The sequence below is a fragment of the Polypterus senegalus genome, chromosome 13 (genome assembly GCF_016835505.1).
Source record: "Polypterus senegalus isolate Bchr_013 chromosome 13, ASM1683550v1, whole genome shotgun sequence".
In the NCBI taxonomy this organism is placed as follows: domain Eukaryota; kingdom Metazoa; phylum Chordata; class Cladistia; order Polypteriformes; family Polypteridae; genus Polypterus; species Polypterus senegalus.
In genome coordinates, this window is record NC_053166.1 from 125451810 (window position 1) to 125470828 (window position 19019).

General features: G+C 37.6%; 3 protein-coding genes across 7 annotated transcripts in view; 1 reads left to right on the forward strand and 2 right to left on the reverse strand.

The window, feature by feature from the left end:
• LOC120542280 (RNA exonuclease 5-like) overlaps window positions 1–1224 on the reverse strand; it is a 42148-nt gene extending 40924 nt beyond the window's left edge. Inside the window, exons 1-2 of the mRNA XM_039774617.1 lie at window positions 455–1224; window positions 219–334 (exon numbers count right to left, since the gene is read on the reverse strand). Coding sequence (XP_039630551.1) covers window positions 219–334; window positions 455–589 — 251 coding nt within the window. The 5' untranslated portion in view covers window positions 590–1224. The remainder of the gene's footprint in view (window positions 1–218; window positions 335–454) is intronic.
• A 103-nt stretch (window positions 1225–1327) lies between these two features.
• Window positions 1328–9422, forward strand: eri2 (ERI1 exoribonuclease family member 2). The gene is made up of 9 exons (XM_039774618.1): window positions 1328–1494; window positions 2925–2992; window positions 3091–3171; window positions 3444–3571; window positions 3680–3830; window positions 5459–5559; window positions 6632–6713; window positions 7117–7205; window positions 7425–9422. Exons 1-9 carry the CDS (start codon window positions 1472–1474, stop codon window positions 8712–8714), a joined length of 2013 nt encoding a protein of 670 aa, XP_039630552.1. The 5' UTR covers window positions 1328–1471; the 3' UTR covers window positions 8715–9422.
• Window positions 9423–15543: 6121 nt separating this feature from the next.
• acsm3 (acyl-CoA synthetase medium chain family member 3) overlaps window positions 15544–19019 on the reverse strand; it is a 30654-nt gene continuing 27178 nt past the window's right edge. For all 5 annotated transcript variants that reach the window (XM_039776539.1, XM_039776542.1, XM_039776540.1 and 2 more), the window contains exon 14: window positions 15544–16107. In XM_039776539.1, the coding sequence (XP_039632473.1) occupies window positions 16009–16107 (99 nt within the window). In that variant the 3' untranslated portion in view covers window positions 15544–16008. The remainder of the gene's footprint in view (window positions 16108–19019) is intronic.

Consider the following 19019-nt stretch of genomic DNA (forward strand, 5'->3'; position numbering starts at 1 on the left):
GCTTTGCTCCTTCTAAATATTGGTTTGTTTGATTCCAACATGAGAGCACAGGAGGCTAAAAATATAATCTAAAGCTTGCCAGGATTCAAAGCTTTTCTTCTAGGACTGTAACGGAGAAGAGCCAACCACTCTGGCACAATATCAACATTTACTATAAATATATGAGTATAAGAATTCATATATTGGCTTAATATACATGTTTGATATTGGTAGCTCACCTTGGTTTCTTTGCACCATGCAATTTGCCCAAAGCAGCAAACTGCAACAGTTCTGACACTTGCTCAATGCTAATTGGATTCTGGATACTGCTGAATGGCACAGACAATCTAGGAATCTGCTTAGAAGAAAATTAAACATGCAGTTGTTAGGATGAGTAAAAACATTATACCGGTACAGTATATTGTTTAACAGGAAACATAATACATATCATAAACAATGATTAATTATCGCTCACCTTTGCTTCATCTGGGACAGAGCAGTTGCTTGCATTTAAGATTTTAGTTTTCTTTATCAATAAATCTTCTTGGCCATTTGAAATACTGCAATTTTTTCTCTTCCGTTTACACTCACCATTAACTTCACTTCCCATGTTTCAATTTTAGGGAACGTGTGTACAGCCAAAACACATTCAAGGTGTATACTGGCACAAAATTGATTAGTGTAATACTTTTTACTTAGACCGATAAAAAGATTAAATAATCTATAAAAAACATTTCAGAATGCCTAACCTTCCTGATGGGCTATTAAAGAAAAGATTAACTTTATTGTCCCAAATTAATTTTGAACCCTTAGTGCCTATTCCAATAATACGACGTGACACGGAGAATACATTAAACAGGTAAGCTAATAAAAACTATTTATCTGAAAATGAAGTACTGAATTAAGTTTTGCTTGGAAGTCATGCCTAAAATGTGTTGAATAACAGGTAATGATAACCGTCTGCATCAACAGTTCTCCTCTTGAATTTATTCTACTAAACGAAAATCATTCTTAATATGACAAATTACGTTTGTCTCTTGATTAAACTACACCAGTAACTTCCACAAAAGGAAATCTTGACAAAATACAATTCCAATATTAAAAGATTTTTAAACGTCTTCAGTTTTTTCTGCATTAATTAGCATGTTATTACATGTAGACTAATAACTCTAAAACCACAGGGATATTTACGTACTGCTGTATACTAAATGCATTCCTACAGCCTAACTTTTCGTTCCACATTGCAGTCAAAGGAATGAAACACATGGTTTTCCGAATCGATCAATTCTGATAGATTACATTTACTGCAAAGACAGACTTACGAATACAACGTTCGAATAATCGATACCGGAAGTGACGCGAAAATCGTCAGACGCGAGGCCAATTCAAAATTGAAATGGGACATTACCTTTTTTTAAAAGCCTTTTGTTGATTTTAATCATTGTACCACTTTCTTCAGTAATTCATAAATGTGTAATCCAGAAGCAAAGAAATGGCGACTAAGCTGCTGGCCAGGTAGGAAGTATTGTAACTTCGTTCGTGTAGTACATTTAATATACTTTCTTTCTTATCAATCTGTTTTAATATATCGCCACTTTGAACTTGTTTGAAGAGTTCAGTAATTGATGACTTTACGATAACTTTCTCTGTTTTCGGTGGTTATGCTTTTTTATTCCATTTGTAGTCGAAATGTAATTAATTAATGAAAGTAGTGCACCGATTTTACCTCCTCCGTAATAAGTGTGGCTATCCCATGGGAATCTGAAGTATGAGTTCATAATCTAAATGAGCATAAAGTTCTTGACGGACATGAATGGATAGTAGCTGAAGAAAAATGAATCTAAGACGAGACGCGGGCATAGCCTCCATATAAACGAATTAAAGCCCACAATATTTTCAACCATGAAACTAAAATCGAATGTCGAGTAAAACCCATCAGTCTTATGGAAAAACAATGTTTGTCCACACACCACATCATCTTTTTACTACATGGTAACAGTCGTATTTCATTGCGTGTACATTTCGTGCATCAGTTATATCTTTATTTTATTGTGCTCATAAGAATAACTTGGGAACGCTTTGAAATCACTTCAGTTGTTTGGACGGATGTTTTGTGCAGAAGATTACAACCTTATGATAACGAATAAACCAGCAGTTGTCTTCAGGTCTGATGTTGTGCATTTCACATTAACCGACCTCAGGGGTTTCCCCTAATGGTATACAAAGGGTTAAAGGTCCTCCTCGCAAAACTTTGAAAAAAATCAAGTACTATAGGAGCACGTGGTGTGTCGTTTTATGCTATTTCGAGGTTGCTGATCACGAGATAATTTGTTTGCTATTTGATTCTTTATCGGTAGCCCTGCTCTATACGAGCCTTTTCAAGATGGTTAAAAATGACAAACCTCAAATATGTTTTAGAATTCTACAAAGTCAATAACCACGAATATGATATTATTGTTGAGTTTTGGTCCTGTCCTAATGATCTAGCACCCTAAGATCTCGGGGTGAAAACTGAGAAATTTATATTGTAGTTGAGAATATTTAGACTTTAATCATTTTTAAGATTTCTAATATTTGATGCAACTGTTCTTGTTTATTATGCACATCTATAACATGAAATAAATCATAACATTTCTTATGAACACCCCAAATTACAGCAGCCTATGCTAATTCAGACTTTCATTTGTAAATTACAGTGAACATGACATACATAATTGAAGGGTACAATAAGTACTGCTTCCCGCACATTTATGTTTGAGGACAATCTCAAATATATTCATTTTAACACTAACCATTGCTTATTTTGAGGACTCTTGTTTTCCTTTCGATAGTCAAAAGACATGTTCTTAGATTGACTGTACTAGTGTGAGTGTACCCTTCAAAGGCTAGACATTTGCGCCTATTTCTTCTTTTACATTTCTAATTTTTTCATTCTTTAACATCAGGGAATTAGGATTGATAAGGAAGCGTTCCCAAGTCTCCGAGGACAACAACCAAAAGAAGTTTGGCTCAAGTAGGTAGCCTGCCCATTGTTTTGAAGTAAGCACACTATTTTCTTTGTAGAACAAATGCATTTAACATTTACATGTGTACATTTTTTTTCTTCTTCAGATCAATTTTTTGCCTACCTTATTGTCATAGATTTTGAATCAACTTGCTGGAGAGAGAAAAACCATCACACCCAAGAAATTAGTTAAGTATCATTCAGTGTTAAAATGAGTTCATATTTAACATCAGTGTTTACCAAAGCATTGATTAAATGTTGCTTGCTACTAAAATTAGAGGAACTGATACTGAAGTCTTAAAATTTCTGAAAATTGCATAATGCTTAGTTATAGTTCAAATTCATATTTTTAAAAGTAATACACATGTACAAAGTTTTATTCTCTGCTTGTATGCTTTCCGAAGGTTATAAATATGTCAAATCCATTACCTTTTGCAACAATGCTAACTTTTTTTATTAGTTGAATTTCCTGCAGTTTTGATGAATGCAACCAGTGGCCAAATTGAGTCAGAATTCCAAACATATGTCCAGCCTCAAGAACATCCAATATTGTCTGAGTTTTGTACTGAACTCACAGGAATTAAACAGGTATACACTATTCAGGATTTCTTAATTTATATCGAAATGCACAAATGTTATGTAAACATCTCAGCCTTAAAGCAAACATTATTCTAATTCCCTTCTCCTGTTGATTAGAATCAAGTAGAGGCTGGAGTTCCTCTTAGGATCTGCTTATCTCAGTTTTCTCGATGGCTGCAGGATCTTCAAAGAGAAAAGAATATTGTGTTTCCTAATCAGTCCAAGTTATCTGCAGCTGATAAGCCTTGTGCTTTTATCACCTGGTCAGGTACTGTCTGTTGTATACAAGTGTCTTATTCTGTGCATGACGTCGTCTAATATTGTTTGACTAGGGTCTAGCTCCTCATATGACAGGTAACTCCATGGACTACTTGCCTTGCATTTGACTGTTTTGTCATTTCCCCTTTGACAGTGGCAGAGTGCATCTGTCCAGCAGACATAAATAAACAATGACTTATTTTTCATACTGAAACACAGATTTGTATGTTATACTAGTACAGTGTGTTGGGAAAACTGTAATATCGCATATTTACATTTTGCATCACAATACTCTAAACTGTTTTTCCTGATTAAGTAATATTGGTGTGCTCATTCAGCAGTATACATTAACCTCCTTGTGAATCCAGACAGGAAGGGATGGTAGCTTGAAGATTGCCTGTCACTATTTCACAGAACAAGAATCTCCTTGACTCCAGTAAATCCAGTGTGGCCATTGCTGATATTTTGGAATTATCTATTCTTTAAATTAATGGAAGATGTGCATTAAATCTTGGTCAGTTTTAATAGGAAAACAAACTAAATTATTTAGAGATTTTAATACGATATGTATAGAAAATCTATTAGTGCATCATCCTCACATTTTATTATTTATTTATGTGGTTTGATTTTCAGAGATGTTCACAGAAATTTATAAAAATGAATGCTTTTTCTTTGACGGGTCTTGTAAGTGGTTTTACTGCAAGACTTTGAATAGTAAAGGGATGGATGTGGTGCAGGCCCTCATTTTCTGTTCCCTAATATACTTTCCAGACACTTTCCATATAAACTTTTTCTTTTTTTTTTTTTGAATGAAAGAAAGAAAGAGAAAAGAGTCTGGAGTGAAAGCTGAAGTTTTATGGAAACACAGACAGGCAGTGTGGTATTGCGGTTAAGGCTTTGGACTTCAAACCCAGAGGCTGTGGGTTTAAATACTGCTACTGCCACTGTGTGACCAAATGACCCATGAGAAACTCATTTGACCTGCGTGTGCTCCAACTGGAAAACTAAAAAAGAAATGTAACCAATTTTATCATAAAAAAGGGCATTAACCAAATTAAGTAAATGTAAATGTCTTATTTATGGTCCTTTTCTTTCCTGGCTAACAACAGAGAGAGTTGCATGAGTGTAACAGCACAAAAGGCTAAGCTGCAGAGGCTTTTTATATCTGAATTAAATATACATATTGCGCTCATTATTTCACTTTACAAAACTATAAAACATGTTGGACTCTAGCACCTTTATATTTTTTGTTTAATGTTCTAGTTTGTATGACGTATAATGAAGGCAATTAGTAGCAGGTGAAGGGATGATGTTGTGTTTTAGTAGGTTCATGTGGCATTTGAAATTTTGCCTGCTCTCATGGTGATCAGTCTATTTATGAGGCTACCGACATTTAGGAGAGACTAAACCAAATTCATATTAATGAATACGCATGCACACACAGAAAATCCTCACTTTAGTAAATGAAAAGCTGAATGCTATTTTTACATCCACTGACAGGCTAGTTACAGTTTTGTGAATGCCTAGGACTTTTTTGCAGAATCAGTAATTAAAGTAATTCCTGCCAGTATTTCCAATTTTAGAAAGAAAATAATGCATTTCTGACTGTCAAATATGGTTTCTTCTTAATTCTTACAGATTGGGATTTGGGTGTTTGTTTACAGTATGAATGCAAACGAAAGCAGCTTCGTAAACCTGAGGTTTTAAACAGCTGGATAGATCTCCGGGCAACATACAAGGCAAGTGTTAATAGGTCTGCATATTCGTTTTTAATTTATTTAAATAAATCACTTTCTAATGTTAACATGTTCTAACTTCACTTGTAAATCTTTATATAAGGTTAACCCTTCTGCAAGCTGTATTTTGAAATTTTTAATAATGGAGATATTGTGTATATATGTGTGTGTGTGTATATATATATATATATATATATATATATATTGTGGTCCCGGCCGGACGCCAGGAGGACGTGAGGAGGGCTTGTGCCTCCTCCAGACCGAGGGGCATCCGTCCTGGTTCTGTTGGGAGCCACGGGTCGAGGGCATGGAAGCCCTACCCTGTAGGGGCCCGTGGCCACCGCCAGGCGGCGCCCAATGCCGGTTCATCCCGGTGGCCCTCGGCCGGGATGGAGCCCGCCGGGACACCTTAGAGGATCGGAGGAGGGCGTGTGCCTACTCCAGACCGAGTGGGGCGCCCGTCCTGGTTAGACAGGGGCCTCAGGTACAGGGCTTGGAAGCCCAGCCCTGTAGGGCCCCATGGCCACCGCCAGGCGGCCCCAGTGCCTGTTTATTCGGGAGCCAGCACTTCCGCCACACCAGGAAGTGCCGGGGAAGACGACCGGGAGACATGGACGGCTTCCGGTGCACAGCCGGCACTTCCGCCACACAGGGTGTGGCCACCGTTAAGTGCCGGAAGCAGCTGGAGCCCATCCGCTCCCCATAGGGCGCCTCCCTCCAGTCAGCGGTGGAAGTCGGGAGGCAGTAAGACGGAGCTTGTGGAAGGACTGAGGCGGCCAGGAAGGCACAAGGACTGTGGGCCCTGGACTTGGGGGAATCAGTGCTGGAGGCACTGGGGTTCGTGAGTGCACGTGACTTTATATTGTGTATATAGTGTAAATAAACAGTGTGATGGGTTAGAAAATGTTGTCAGTCTGTCTGTGCGGGCCAGCGTTCACATATATATATATATATATATATATATATATATATATATATATATATAAATATATATACACACACACACACACACTAAGAAGCAGAATTGAGGATAACATTGTAACAACTTGTTTTGTTTGTGTATCAATTATTGTAGCAATTTTATAATCGCAAACCAAAGGGATTAAATGGAGCATTACAAGATCTAGGAATTGAATTTACTGGACGAGAACATTCAGGTATTTATATTTTGATGTATTTTGCTGTTAAGTTCATTAGGTTGCAGTTGCAGGGTAACTCGAGTTTTATGTTGAGCCGTAGTTGCTTAAACACAAAGGACATGGCGATGATTTAAAGTATTCTGAAATACTGTTCTGTAATCACTGTTTGTAGTTTTTATAGTAGAACTTTTTTGACTAGTGTGACTTTATAAAATATACACTGCTATTTTTTTTGATGTGAAAAGTTCCACTGATTACTTAAAAGATAATCTTTCTTACTCTTAGTACAATTTCAGGTTGGTTGTGTTTTTTACTTCTGATTTTTTTTTTCCTCATTCTTTTTGAGTATTTTTACTTTTTTGAAATTAGAAATGTATGCTCTCTTTTATTAAGTTTTCTGTTTTAACATTTTTTTCCATAGGCTTGGATGATGCCCGCAACACTGCTTATTTGGCTTGGAGAATGATAACTGATGGATGTGTTATGAAAATTACCAAGAGTCTGGACAGGGTGAGTTGCTTAGCCTACACGTGAACCCTGCCTTCAGGAAAATTCTCAAAAAAAAAATGAACCAATAGCAGACGGAAAGATTGTCACAGACATTATTTTTTAAACATACTTGATTATCTTTGAATGGGTCCTTAATTTATAAATGACTTTCATAAGAAATAAAGAAATTAAGCATCCTTATTTTTTTTTTTTAGTTTTTAAATGGCATTGTTATAACAGGTACCTCGACACTTGAACGCTACTGTAAAAGCTTCACTGCAAAACAATGAAGATTGTTCGAGCAAAAACACAGCAGAGATGGCACCTGGGGAGAAGATGTGCACTGCTAACTGCATTCCAAGTGCAAACCAAAACCTATATGAAAAGTGCTCAATTCCATGCAATGGTATAATAGAGAAGACCGAATCCATTGTATATGGGAATATTTCTCCAGTGGGAGTCACTGAACAAATTGGCAGACATGAAAATGAAGTAATTTGTCAGAGTATTTTGCCAACAAAGACATTACTGAATGGACTTTCTTCTTCAGTTCTTAATGGAAGCTTTTATAACTCTAATTCTATCAAACACACTTCTGCACTGGGAAGTCTCTCCTTTGATTCTACAGTAAATACAAGTCTTGTGCTTGTCTCAACTATTGTGAATTCGGTTATAGATGTGCCAGTTCAGTGCTCAAATGTAGAAGCTGAAGGCACAGTTGATATGGAAGAGTCTATTGTAGTGCCAGAACTGGATGAACCTATTGCATATGATGCTATCATTCTGGAGGATGATGATCTTACTTCTGAGAATTTAGTTTTAGATTTTAGAAATGAGAGAGAATGCTGTACGTCTTCACAAAATATAACCACTTCTAATACAGTAGTTTACAGAAACAGTGATAGCTCACGCGCTACACTTTGTTCAGTTTCTGACAAAGGTTCAGCAAATAGTAGTTCATTTAAGGTTCCACATATAATGGATGGACCAGTTTTGTCAAGGAGAAATCCTGAAAGTTCATTATTCTCAAAGTCATTTGCTGCTAGAAAAGTCAATAATGTACTGGAGACTAAAAATGTACCTTCCAGCTGTAATTTACCAAAAAAAAGTTGCTCATTTAAAGTCTATGAAGAAAGTGGGATCTTTACCCGGCCTACTCCATTATCAGATTTTACTGGAATGTCTATACTGTCATCCAGCGTTAACATGAAGTCTGCATCTATCCGCTTGCCTGCCAAAATTACCCCACCATTGTGCAAATGTGGTTGTAGAGCCAAAAGGCTTTATGTTTCCAATGGAGGTCCAAATCATGGAAAAGCATTTTACTGTTGTCCAGGTGGTAAGCAGAAAAGCACTGTGAGCCGAAAAAGATGCGAGTTTTTCAAATGGGAGTCAGCACTGTTGAAAGAAAACGTTTCTATGAAAGGTTCCATGTCTTTATGCACACCGGGGGTTAGGGATATTAGTAACAAAAGCAATGTAACTCCTCAACACAAGGGTCTGGTCCTTAGGCCATCGCTGAGAAATTAATGAGCATATTCATAAAAAAGTTCAAATGAAGTATACTCCTGTTTAGGTGAAATTGCCATTATGAGGTTTAGATGAAGGAATGTAAATGACATCATCGTTTTTAACATTCATTTTAACGTGTTGCTCCTGCTACCTCAAATTTTCATCTAAATATACTATAAAAACTTAAAAGATATTAATTATGTTAATAATAAGCAATAATCATGGTAAGACTTTTTTTCTGTTAAGATTTATTTTTGTTAAAAGTTTTACTTTGCTTCAACAGTTTGGGGAAGAATGTGTCTTCCCCTTTTTTCTTCAAAATTAAGCTGCTATCATGATTTGTTATCATGACTTTACTAATAGTACAGTACTCGTTTATTATTGTTTACTCTGTGTACTTATTTTAACTGATCTGAAAATATTTTGTGCTGCGATGCATAGTTATATCAAAAGACCAAAAATATGTGGCTTGGGTATAATTGTATGTGTTTTAAAATCACTGTATTAATACCATATTTTGTATTTTTACTCAAATGTATTTATAAATTTTTTAATAAATAAATTACTGTCATCTTCATTTTTAGCTGTAATTTTACTGTACATACAGTATAAGATGAACTTTGTGCAGAACAATTTTTGTATTTTGGCAGCAATGTAACTATTTTAAAGATGTGTGAAACATTACTGAAAGTAAGGATTCATTAAATGATTTTAAAAACATATAAAGTCATATTCCTGTTTTATATTAAGTATACATTGAATTTTGTTTTTGTTGGTGAAGAAAATTTAAAGGGTGCCCTTCTGTATTATGCCTGAAAATTACTACATGACTAACCCTCTTGTTCTATATTTATGGTTCACTATATTTAACAGGCAGAAAAATAAATTATCTTTTGATCTTCACTAGCAAAATAATTTTTTTAATAATCCAATGTGAAAGATCAGCCTCGGCACAGAAAGACACGGACTCCAAATGTACAAAACACACACCGTTTATTTACTGACCAAACACACAATACCAACACAGTGCACAAAAATACCACACTCTACTCAGTCCTTTCTGTTTCTTCAGGCCGCCTCCACTCCTCACTGATAAGCGCTCCATCCTCTTCCACCCAACTCGGGCTGTCGAATGGAGTGAGGCGACCCCTTTTATCATGCCCCGGATGTGCTCAGTGATGGTCTTCCGGCTGCACTCCAGGTGTACACAGTTCTTGGTTCAGCAGCACTTCTGGTGTGGTGGAAGTGCTGTTCTCCAGGGCTCTAGGACTGTCCAGGTGCACCCTTGTGGTGGCCACGGGTCTCCACGGGGTTGAGCTTCCCAGCTCCATTTCCGTGGCCCTGATGAAATTCAGGGGGGTTGCCCTCTTGTGCCCAGGGAAACATAGTGCCCCTCTCCTGGGGCCTCATGTATAAACGGTGCGTATGCACAGAAATGTTGTGTAAGAATGTTTCCATGTTCAAATCGTGATGTATAAAACCTAAACTTGGTGTAAAGCCACGCACATTTCCACGGTATCTCATACCCTGTTGTACGCAACTTCTCTGCTCGGTTTTGCAGACTAGTGGCACCCAGCGTCAAAGCAGTGCTACTGTTCCTGTGTGGTTATCCTTTCTTTTCCTGACGTGGCTTCACAAACACTGAAATTAACAGCATATTGTTTATTAGTTTAATGCATCTGATTGTAATTAACCAGTAACAATATACCTGTAATGGTCCATGGAATGGTCAAACTATTCTAAATACCATAGCTGCTTTAGCGTTATTACTCACACTGCACTTTCTTTTTCTACTTTCAGCTGATCCCGTTAGGGGTTGCCACAGCGGATCATTTTCCATATTACTCTCACTGCACCACTTGGAGAAGCTGATCTTAAAGAGAATTATCAGTATACAGCATCAAGCACACGCTGCCTCAGCCATGCTTCCTATTTGAACTGCTGCTCATATGACAACCTTTTTAAACCTTTTTCTATACGGACCTCGCGGTTCAGAAACGGTTTAATCCCAAGAACTCTAAACACACACTCTCAATCAGTCCATCAACTGCTCCTTGTAGAACTGTTAGGATTTATTAGTACAGATACCTCACTGTAAACTTGCAGTACAGTTATAATATTGCACAACCTGAGCCACTTTATAAAGAGTGTATTTACATACGATGACGACATTGATATTATTTTTAAGATAAAATGCAGCAAAATATGTTTATTATATTATATAGATAAAACTTTAACTTCATTTAAATAATCTATATCTATACTAAGAAAAGGCAAAGCCCTCACTGACTGGCTGACTCACTCACTCACTCACTGACTCCTCACTAATTCTCCAACTTCCCTTGTAGGTAGAAGGCTGAAATTTGGCAGGCTTATTCCTTACAGCTTACTTACAAAAGTTGGGCAGGTTTTATTTCGAAATTCTACGCGTAACGGTCAATAACGGTCGACAACGTCCGCCATGTTGAACTTTCTTATTTATGGCCCCATCTTCACGAAATTTGGTAGGTGGCTTCCCTGAACTTTCCAACGTCACTAATTTTCCAACTTCCCGTGTAGGTAGAAGGCTGATCCCATCTTCACAAAATTTGGTAGGTGGCTTCCCTGCACTAACCAAAACCGATGTACGTACTTATTTCGGTGGTATGACACCACTGTCGGCCGCCATATTGAATTTTCCAAACGTCACTAATTCTCCAACTTCCTGTGTAGGTAGAAGGCTGAAATTTCGCAGGCTCATTCCTTACAGCTTACTTACAAAAGTTAAGCAGGTTTCATTTCGAAATTCTATGCATAACGGTCAAAACGGTCAACAACGTCCGCTATGTTGAAATTTCTTATTCATGGCCCAATCTTCACGAAATTTGGTAGGCGGCTTCCCTGCGCTAACCGAAACCAATGTAAATACTTATTTTGGTGGTATGACGCCACTGTCAGCTGCCATATTGAACTTTCCAACGTCACTAATTCTCCAACTTCCTGTGTAGGTAGAAGGCTGAAATTTGGAAGGCTCATTCCTTACGGCTTACTTACAAAAGTTAAGCAGGTTTCATTTCGAAATTCTACAGTCTAACGGTCATAACGGTTGTTGGTTGCCTGCCTATATAAGACCATCCGTCGCTCCAGTCTCTTCATTACCTTCCTTGCTTCACCACGGGATTCACGTCTCCCTCTGATAACTACAGTCTTTTTATTTAATCCACGGCTTCTCCGCTGTTTTATTGTTCATTTATTACGATTATAGTTATTGTGTAGGTATTTTAGACTTACTTTACATTGTTCAGGTACCCATTTCCTTTATCATTCCAACCGTACCCGCATTAACATGTCTATCGAGGTGATCACCATCGATCATGAACTGTCATTTACTTAGTGGTTTCCATGCCCGGAGATGGCACCTATCTTTTCCATTCTCTGTGTTACATATTGCACGACCATATCAGGCTCACTCTTGATATCTGGAGAAACATTGTGTCTTATGTATTGAATGACTGGGACAGGTTCAAGGTGTGAAATGCTTAAGCCCTTCACCTATGGTTCTGCATGTGAGTTGATGGCTGCCGCTGAATTGTTCAGTTGTCGCTTTCAAGTGTACCGAAATGGCCAAATATTTGACACCTTTGGACAACCGCCAATGCCTCTTAAACATCTTAGATTCACAGGTGACGATTTCAGTAGTGGACACTTTGATGTTTATGAATGTTTAAACTCTCAAAAGCTGGATGTGAAGTTATCAATGAAACTGGTTGTATACTTACAACGCTTGACAGATGCCGAATGTCACTTCAACACAAGTCCTACAAATACTATCGTAATTGAAACAAACCATGAAACTCAAACCGATTATGACAGCAGCAATCCAAGCTGTGAGATTTGAAACAAGATTACTGTTCACTTGGCCAACTGTACGTTGCATGCTGAAGAGTAAGCTCAGTGCACAGCTTGGTCATATTACAACCGGAGGGCCAAATAATTATTGGTATATTTTCCCTCAGTTTAAAAAGGTTTAATTTTCTTCTTAATAAAAATTTTAAGGCAGTACTTCGATGCTGCAAAGCGCGGGTATTTTGCTATATAGATATATATATAGATATAGATAAAATGTGTGTGTGTGTATGTATGTACAGTATGTATGTGTATATAGAGAGAGAGATATAGATATATATACTGTATATATAATATGTATATATATATATATATATATGACAGCAACACTCATAACAGTGACAAAACAATTACATTGACAATCATGTTACGTTATTTTCAAAATGTTTCCTTTAATTTTTCACTACTTCTCCGCTGCGAAGCGCGGGTATTTTGCTATTGTTAATAATTAAAGGACCCGGTGTTGCTACGCTAGCAAGGATCTGGTGCTCCGCTCACGATTGTTCCTGCCTCGCACTGTATGCTTCACGATAGAATAATTAAACATGTACTACGAAGATATTTCAATGTTCCTTAAAAGTTTTGAAGAATCGGCGTTATAAGCTTACAGATGGCTTAACGTCCATTACAGAGCTGATTGTGTGGTTATCGGAGAAAGAAAAAGAAGGTCAGGAATTGGAGGTTAGTATGTTTGAGACAGTACTGCAGGGGTGGCCTTAGGCATGTGCAAACTGTGCACCTGCACAGGGCCGCCAAATCGCAGGGGCCGCCACACCAATATATATTGAATATAAAACAGAAAGAGAAAATAACGACACAGCGGCAAATTTTAGCAAAAGTTAAACGCTAGTGTCATGAGCATGAGGCGGCTATGCAGTGTCCACAACGGACGGGGCATCCGCTGTGCATAAGATACCATATTGACATTGGCGGGTGAAGGAGCCACTGATTCGTCCTCTGCCCAGGGCTGCCATGAGCCTCGAGCCACCCCCGAGTACTGCTGCAATCAATTATTTCATCGAAGGTCGCGCACAATCACTGGGCCACCGTGTTCCCATGTTTAATAACGTGCTTTAACTCCCATCATCATGAAAATGATATTATGTATACATCTCAGTATTTTAGTTATTCAGACAGCTGTAATATCACGAATGTAATGGATTCTGTGTCCTGTCGGAGGAAGAGAAAGCCAGTTTAAGAAGCATGTAGTGATTCACACACACATAGAGCACATAGAAGAACAAATACAAAACAAAGCATTTAACGTGCTACTTTAATTACGATGTGATTTGAGAAACAGGTTAATTAAACAATTTTAAGATGAAGTTTATGATGTTCTACTTTAATGACAAAATAAATTACGTGATTAAAGTGGAAATTTTGAGATTGAAGTTGACATTTCGTGCTTTTTCCCCACTGTGTGCCTTTTTTTTTTATTACTCTGTACCCTAATAAGCTTTCATATGACACTCAGACAGTGGGCTACGACTCGCCTTTTCACGGCGACTTTGATATTTGACAACTTCTTTTTTATTTCGGGCACTGTGTGACTTTGAACTTGAGCTTTCAAATTTCTCTGACACGCTATGTCACTCGATCAGCTTCCTTTTGTTGTTTATACCACTGTTTAAACCAACAAATAGTAGTAAGGAAATAGTTTTTCCTTGCCTTCACTTGGTATTCGCTGAAATTCTTCCATTTTCCCTCTTGCTTTTCCCATTTTCTTTTCACAGAACGCTCAGCTTAAGGGCTATTTATATTGATTTGCATATTCAAAGAGGCATACTTCTGGGTGGAGTTGGGGTGGGACAGCAGGTGTGTGCAAGAGTGTTACTTTTCACGCTGACCGGGATTTATGTAGTGGAAGAACGCGGAAGTTGGCGAACGCACAGATTCCTGCATCTGGATTTTTCCGTGCGTAAGCACATTTTGGCTTTTGTGCTTACATCATATTATAGTGTGAGTTCTACACACGGCATCATGCATGAGGCCCCTGGTCCATCCGTCTTCCGGTGAGGCAGGATCCCTGGCCGTCTGCCACACCAAGTATATATAAACTACTAGCTGTCCCCCTCAGCTCCACCGGCATAGTAGTGAAACAGGACAGTGAGGAGTACAGGACTACAGGCTTGACAAAGGCACCTTGGCTGCCATTTGGTATCAGGATGAAATCCTTGGACCCATTGTCAGACCCTATGCTGGTACAGTGGCTCCTGGTGCACGACAATTCCTGGCTTCATGTGGTGAGAGTATGCAGGCAGTTCCTGGAGGATGAAGGAATTGATACCATTGACTGGCCACCACACTTTCCTGACCTAAATCAAATAGTACACCTCTGGGACATTATGTTTTGGTCCATCCAATGCCACCAGGTTGCACCTCAGACTGTCCAGGAGCTCAGTGATGCCCTGGTCCAGATCTGGGAGGAGATCCCCCACAACAACATCTGTCATCTCATTAGAAGCATGCACCGATGTTCTCAGGTATGTACACAAGAACACAGGGGCCATACAAAGTGCTGCGTGCAATTTTGAGTTGAAGCAATTAAATTTTGGCAAAATGGACTAGCCTGCCACATAATTTTTTCACTCTGATTTTTGGGGCGTCTTTGAATTCAGGGCTCTGTAGGTTGATCATTTTCATTTCCATCAAACGATGTGGCATCCTTTTGTCCCTAACACATTACCCAGTCTATATCAGTATAGATATCCAGGAGGATTTCTTTTTCCCATTGTGATCTGATGTGTTTTCAAAGTGTTCCTTTAATTTTTTGAGTAGTTTTATATATATATATATATATATATATATATATATAGATAGATAGATAGATAGATAGATAGATAGATAGAGAGAGAGAGAACTCTTAGAAATAGTTTTTGTTTCTTTACAAACCTTAAATTTAATTATGGGCTTTTGTAAATGCTAGGTGGATGGACTGAATAGTACAAAAAGCTATATAAAATATATTGGAGATATTTTTTAATTACATGTAATTCTGTTTAATCACAGTTTTGAAGAATATACAGTAGGTTAAGTATAAAATCAGTACGTTTTATAGTTCATCAAGACAAGGATTAGTTCAACAGTAACCATGAAATACTCAACCTATTCATGATAAGACATTAGTAGCCCTTTTCAATGAATGTTCAGCTATGTTTTTATATGTGTTATAAAATGATAAGTATTTTTATGAGAAATTTATGATACAGAAGAAAAGGAATGCATTAGTGTATCACTCAACAGTAAAAAAAAAAAAAAACACACAAAATCAAACTGTAAAATACTGAATTCAAAGCTATTTGTGAGTTTTGTACTTTAAGCATGTAGTTGTGTATGCCATGTAGAATACTAAATATATTTAAACAGCAAAGTCACATTTTTCAATAAACTTAATTCCAAAAAAAACCAGGATCTTAAAATATGAAAATCACACATGATTGCTGTTTTTCCCCCATTCCTTATTCCGAAGTTTTGCTCTAATGATTTTGCCACTTATGGTCTTTGGCAGTTGGTCCACAAATTCAATCTGAAAAAAACAAAAATTACAAAAGTTACTTCAAATTTTCCAATGTTGATAGAATACAGTATTGTAATCAGTTCATTAAAGATATATGAATAATTAATCCTTTTTAAGTAAATCCTAACAAATCCATGGTGTCTCACATGCACTCTGTGGAACTGCTTGTTTCATTACTTTAAAAACTATAGACTAGAAATATGCTCATATTTATTTCTTTAGAACATTAGAACACTCTAGACGAGAACAGGCCATTCAGCCCAACAAAGCTCGCCAGTCCTATCCACTTATTTCTTCCAAGAAAACATCAAGTCGAGTTTCGAAAGTCCCTAACGTCTTAATGTCTACCACACTACTTGGTAGCTTATTCCAAGTGTCTATTGTTCTTTGTGTAAAGAAAAACTTCCTAATGTTTGTGCAAAATTTACCCTTAACAAGTTTCCAACTGTGTCCCCGTGTTCTTGATGAACTCATTTTAAAATACAAGTCTCGATCCACTGTACTAATTCCCTTAAGAATTTTAAACACTTCAATCATGTCACCTCTTAATCTTCTTTTGCTTAAACTGTAAAGGCTCAGCTCTTTTAATCTTTCCTCATAATTTAACCCCTGTAGCCCTGGAATCAGCCTAGTCGCTCTTCTCTGGACCTTTCTAGTGCTGCCATGTCCTTTTTGTAGCCTGGAGACCAAAACTGCACACAGTACTCAAGATGAGGCTTCACCAGTGCATTTTAAAGGTTGAGCAGGACCTCCTTGGCCTTGTACTCCACAGATTGTGCTATATAACCTGACATTCTGTTAGCCTTCTTAATGGCTTCTGAACACTATCGGGAAGTTAATAGCATGGAGTCCACTATGACTCCTAAATCCTTCTCATAAGGTGTACTCTTGATTTTCCAACCACCCATTGTGTATTCAAACCTAACATTTTTATTTCCTATGTGTAATACTTTACATTTACTGACATTAAATTTCATCTGCCCAAGCCTGTATGCTATCCAAGTCCTTCTGTAATGATATAACGGATTCCAAATTCTCTGCTAATCCACCTATCTTGGTATCATCTGCAAACAAAACCAGCTTGTTACTTATATCCCTATCTAAATCATTTATATATATTAAAAATAGCAGCGGCCCTAGCACTGACCCCTGTGGATCACCACTCTTAACATCGGCCAGTTCTGATGAGGTTCCTCGCACCATCACCCTCTGCTTCCTGTGTCTGAGCCAGTTCTGCACCCATCTAAAAACATCACCCTGAACTCCCACTTCTTTTAATTTGATGCCCAACCTCTCATGTGGCACCTTATCAAATGCTTTCTGAAAGTCCAGATAAATAATATCATACGCTCCACTTTGATTGTATCCTTTTGTTGCCTCCTCATAGAATTCAAACATGTTAGTAAAACATGACCTCCCTCTTCTGAACCCATGCTGACTGTTCAGAATAACTCCTGTCCTTGCCATGTGTTGCTCAATCTTATCCTTAATAATTCCTGCCATTAATTTTCCTGTGATGCATGTTAAGCTTACTGGCCTATAGTTGCTTGGATCTTCCCTGTCACCCTTTTTATATAATGGGATGATATTTGCCATTTTCGAGTCCTTCGGAATCTCTCCAGTGCGCAGTGACTTCCTAAAAATATGTGTCAAGGTTTTATATATGTACTCACTAGCCTCCTTAACAACAACAACATTTATTTATATAGCACATTTTCATACAAAAAATGTAGCTCAAAATGCTTTACAAAATGGAGAATAGAAAAATAGAAGACACAGTAAAAAATAAAAATAAGTCAACATTAATTACCATAGAATAAGTAAGGTCCGATGGCCAGAAAAAAAAAAAACTCCAGAAAAAAAAAAAATCTGTAGGGATTCCAGACCATGAGACCGCCCAGTCCCCTCTGGGCAATAAGAACAATTAGAACTCAAGGGTAAATATTATTTGGGCCTGGTGATTTGTTTGATTTCATCTTATTTAATCTGAGCAGCACTTCTCCCCCTACAATTTCCAAATCCTTCAGTACCTCCTTAGTAGTTGTTTACCTCTGGCAGGTTATCCACTTGTTCACTTGTAAACACCTCATAAAAATGTAAGTTTAGGGCATCTGCTATTTCACTGTCTGTATCTTTTAATTCCCCTTTACTATTCCTGATGAACTTGACCTCCTCCTTAACTGTTCTTTTACTACTAAAATACTGAAAGAATCTCTTGGGGTCTTCTTTCGCCTTATCTGCTATATTCCTCTCCAACTGTCTTTTAGCCTCCCTGATATCCTTCTTAATGGTTGCCCTCATGTTCTCATACGCTCACGATTCTCTTTGCAGTCATTAGTCTTATATGCCTTATACAGCAGTTTTTCCTTTGCAACTTCTTTTTAAATCTTTATTAATCCATCGTGGAGTTTTTTAGTTTCCTATTACTTCCAAATTTAGGTATGTATCTGTCCTGCATTACATGTAAAACATTTTTAAACCTGTTCCACTGCTCCTCGACTGTCTCCACATTTAAAAGCTTATCCCAGTCTATCCTACTTAGACTTTGTCGCATCTGCTCAAAATTAGCCCTACTAAAGTTCAACTTAACAATTTTAGTCTTTGCATCTGTACTCTTACAAAATACTGAGAATTGTATTACATTATGGTCACTTGACCCTAGTGGTTCAATCACCTCTACACCCTCAATTCTATCCTGATTATTACAGAATACTAAATCCAGACAGGCTTCACCCCTTGTTGGTGCTTTAACATGCTGTGTTAAAAACAGTCACTGATTACTTCTAAAACTCCTGCTCTTGTGCTCCTCCATCTGTAAGGTTATCCCAGTTAATATTTGGATAATTAAAGTCCCCATGACTATAATATCCCCTGTAAACTTGCCTTTTGATATTACTAAAAGATGTGTGTTGAAATTACTG